The 3119-nt window shown below is 38.4% G+C and overlaps 1 protein-coding gene across 1 annotated transcript; it reads right to left on the reverse strand.

Annotated features, from left to right (window-relative positions):
- Nucleotides 1-517: 517 nt before the first annotated feature.
- LOC142520243 (uncharacterized) lies at nt 518-1195 on the reverse strand. Its single transcript, XM_075623246.1, has one exon. It carries the CDS (start codon nt 1193-1195, stop codon nt 518-520), a length of 678 nt encoding a protein of 225 aa, XP_075479361.1.
- Nucleotides 1196-3119: the final 1924 nt, after the last annotated feature.

A 3119-nucleotide genomic window follows, 5' to 3' on the forward strand; every position in this document is an offset into this window, starting at 1 on the left:
ATATCAGGAGATCGGAGATGGTACTTCTGGAGGGAGTCATGGTTGATTTGAGATTTAGTGGTCTATCCCAGTATATATGTATATGTATCTATATACCGTGGAATGTCCCGAGGATATGATTGTTCGTATGTGGTTGGCTTTGATTACGTGTGGGCATGTTTTATGATATGAGATGAAATACTATTTTTAGTATTCAAATAATATATTTTGGGTTCATTGTAAAGAAAATTTAAACTCGTTTTCCGCTGTAAGTAACTAACCCTATTCAGATTGCATTGTAATAACGATTAGGAGCTAAGGGCCCCACAAAAACAATAGCAGTAATACCAGAAATCAAGAACATAATAGTGATCATCGATGTATCCGCATCCACTTGCCCTTTGGTCATGGAGAAAAGGCGTCCATGTACTTTCTCAGAACTTTCTAGACAATTCCTGGTGAGATGACCTTGCTTTTTGCAACGATAACAAACATTGAAACCTTGTATACATTCTGGACAAGGTGGTCTGTCTTGTTCTTACCGTGGAGGGGGACCATTATCACGGGGTTCCTCTGGTCGAGTACCTTTACTATCGGTCTTTTTGCTTTGTCCTTTTGCTTGGCTCCTTTGAAAGTACTGCTGCCTTCGCTGTTGTCTGTCTCTGTCAATGCCTTGTTCATCATGTTGAGCCATAAGTGCTCTTTCCACTATCTCCCCATAGGTAACAACTTTCAACATTCGTACATCTCGTTTAATTTCATAGCGAAGTCCTCGCATGAAGTGTTCGCCCTTACTTGTGTCATCCTGTGCAATATATGGTACATATTGGACCCCAGCCTCGAATTGTAGTATATATTCAGTCATGGACGTAGTTCCTTGCTTCAAATTAAGGAAATCACTAGCTTTCTTAGCTCGTGCATCTTTACTGAAATACTTGTTGTAAAACACGGTTTGGAAAGTTTCCCATGTCAATGGTATCGTAGGTAACGCTACCCTTGCACTCTCCCACCTTATTCTTGCATGTTTTGTTAATAAAAAGATGGCACAAGTTACTTTGTCTGCATCTTCCATGTGTAGGTAGCAGAAGATGGACTCCAATGATTTAATCCATTCTTCTGCTACTGCCGAATCAGTGCTTTCCATGAATTCAGGAGGATTCAGACGTCGAAATTTGTCATATACATCTGTTTGACTAGGCCCTTGTCTAGGTATCATGGCTTGTGCGTGTGTCTGCTCATGAGTAGTCCGTTGCATCTCAAGTAATTGTTGTATCTGCTCCCCATGGACTTTCGCTTGTTGTTGGAGCAATTAAGCAAAGTCACTATAGGTCGTGGCACACTGCCCTCACCTTCGACTGCTGGGGCCTTGCCCTTAGATGACTCTGCTTCATGGACCTTACGTTTAGGTGGCATGGTCTTTTATCTTAACCTACATATTGGTCACGTAGAAACACATAACTTAGCATAAACTATGGGATATAAAGATACTTACTTGCCGAGTTCCCCATGTATGGATGAAGTGCAGTGTCTTTCCTGTCGAAGAACCGTGGGCTCTGATACCAACTAAAGTGTCACACCCTTGCTCTATACTTGACATGATTACCATAATCAAAATAGGATTTGAATGATATATCTATATTATTAAACAATTCAAACAAGGGGCATCAATTTGAAGGTTTATAAAAATTTTGGTATGATGTCCCTACAATTTGTAAACACCAATAACTCAAGCAACAACAACAATACGTACATATAATCGTATTCTTATAAACAACCATATTTGGTCTCATTATATACATAGACATAACATTGTAAAATTTGTTTCAAACCCTGACATTACATTCACTATAATACATATGCAGAAGCTATACAATAAGACGTCCAGGTTCTTGTCGAGGTAAGGCACGTCACAAGAATCCATTGGCGAACTGGCATCCTATGTATCTTCATTACCTGATCCTGTAATACATGAGCTACGTGAGTTTATAAAATTCAATAAGTTGGCACTTATACGTATCAATATGCATAGAAAGAACATACATATCAAGTCGTGATCAACAATGAAACTTTAAACAATGTCATATTATACCGTATATTCATGTTCATTTTTGTACTTGAGCCTCATTAGTTTACATGTACTACTGTGCTTGCTTTATTATATAACTACTACTGTGTTGGACTTCAGGGAGCACCTCTGGCAACCCCACGCCCCCTGAACATATATAAGCCAATAATTTTGGTGGACTTAAAACCACCCATGATGTCAACAAGTTATATATCATATAAAAATCAGTTCCTTTCCTTTCATGTTCATGTTCATGTACATGACATAGCACTCATCTTCAATATTCATGAGTTTCTTTCATATTTAATACATAATAATGGAATATGGTGCTATGTTTTCATCAATAAACATACTAACAATGTACATATATCAATAAACAATGGGAAGCATTTGAAATTCATAATATTACTCATGTATTACTTCAAAAACATGCCAACTTACAATCCAAACGTAAGAACACTGGTTTGAGACTGATGTTTCTCGTTCCTATACTGTCAAATATATCAATAGTTAAATTACTATGTCTATACTAGGTGAAATTTACTCCTCTACATGTATGACAACCAAAAGAGATGAAAACTTACGACTCTTGAATGCTCTTGTGATGGAGAACTAACTTCTTACCTCAAAATGATGAAGAAGTAGAAGAAAAGAGCTTTTGGGAGGAAGGGTTCTTGATTTGGTTCGAGTTCTTGTTGCTAAAGGAGTTGAGGAACTGATAAAGATGGCTAGAAATTCGAAGTTTATCCTTTAATATACTCACCGACGCCCGGGCGGTAATATATTACCGCTCGGGCGCCAAACATTCTGCCCATAAGATGAAATTTTTGTGCACCACCGCTCGGGCGGTCATTTTCTACCGCTTGGGCGTCACATGTTCTGCCTCTGCACACTGCTTCATCAAAGATCGCTCCAGAAACAGCTCTTCCCTTCATAATTTGAAAACGTAGTAAACATGAAGGTTTTAGACTTATGTCTTGGCTTGTATCTCCAACTGGTTTCATGTCATTTGGAGGTCTACGTAAAAAGTTATGCATATTCTCCTAACACGTGCTAGTGAGGGAATGACGGTATG

Source organism: Primulina tabacum, chromosome 12, assembly GCF_025594145.1.
Source record: "Primulina tabacum isolate GXHZ01 chromosome 12, ASM2559414v2, whole genome shotgun sequence".
NCBI classification, from domain to species: Eukaryota; Viridiplantae; Streptophyta; class Magnoliopsida; order Lamiales; family Gesneriaceae; genus Primulina; species Primulina tabacum.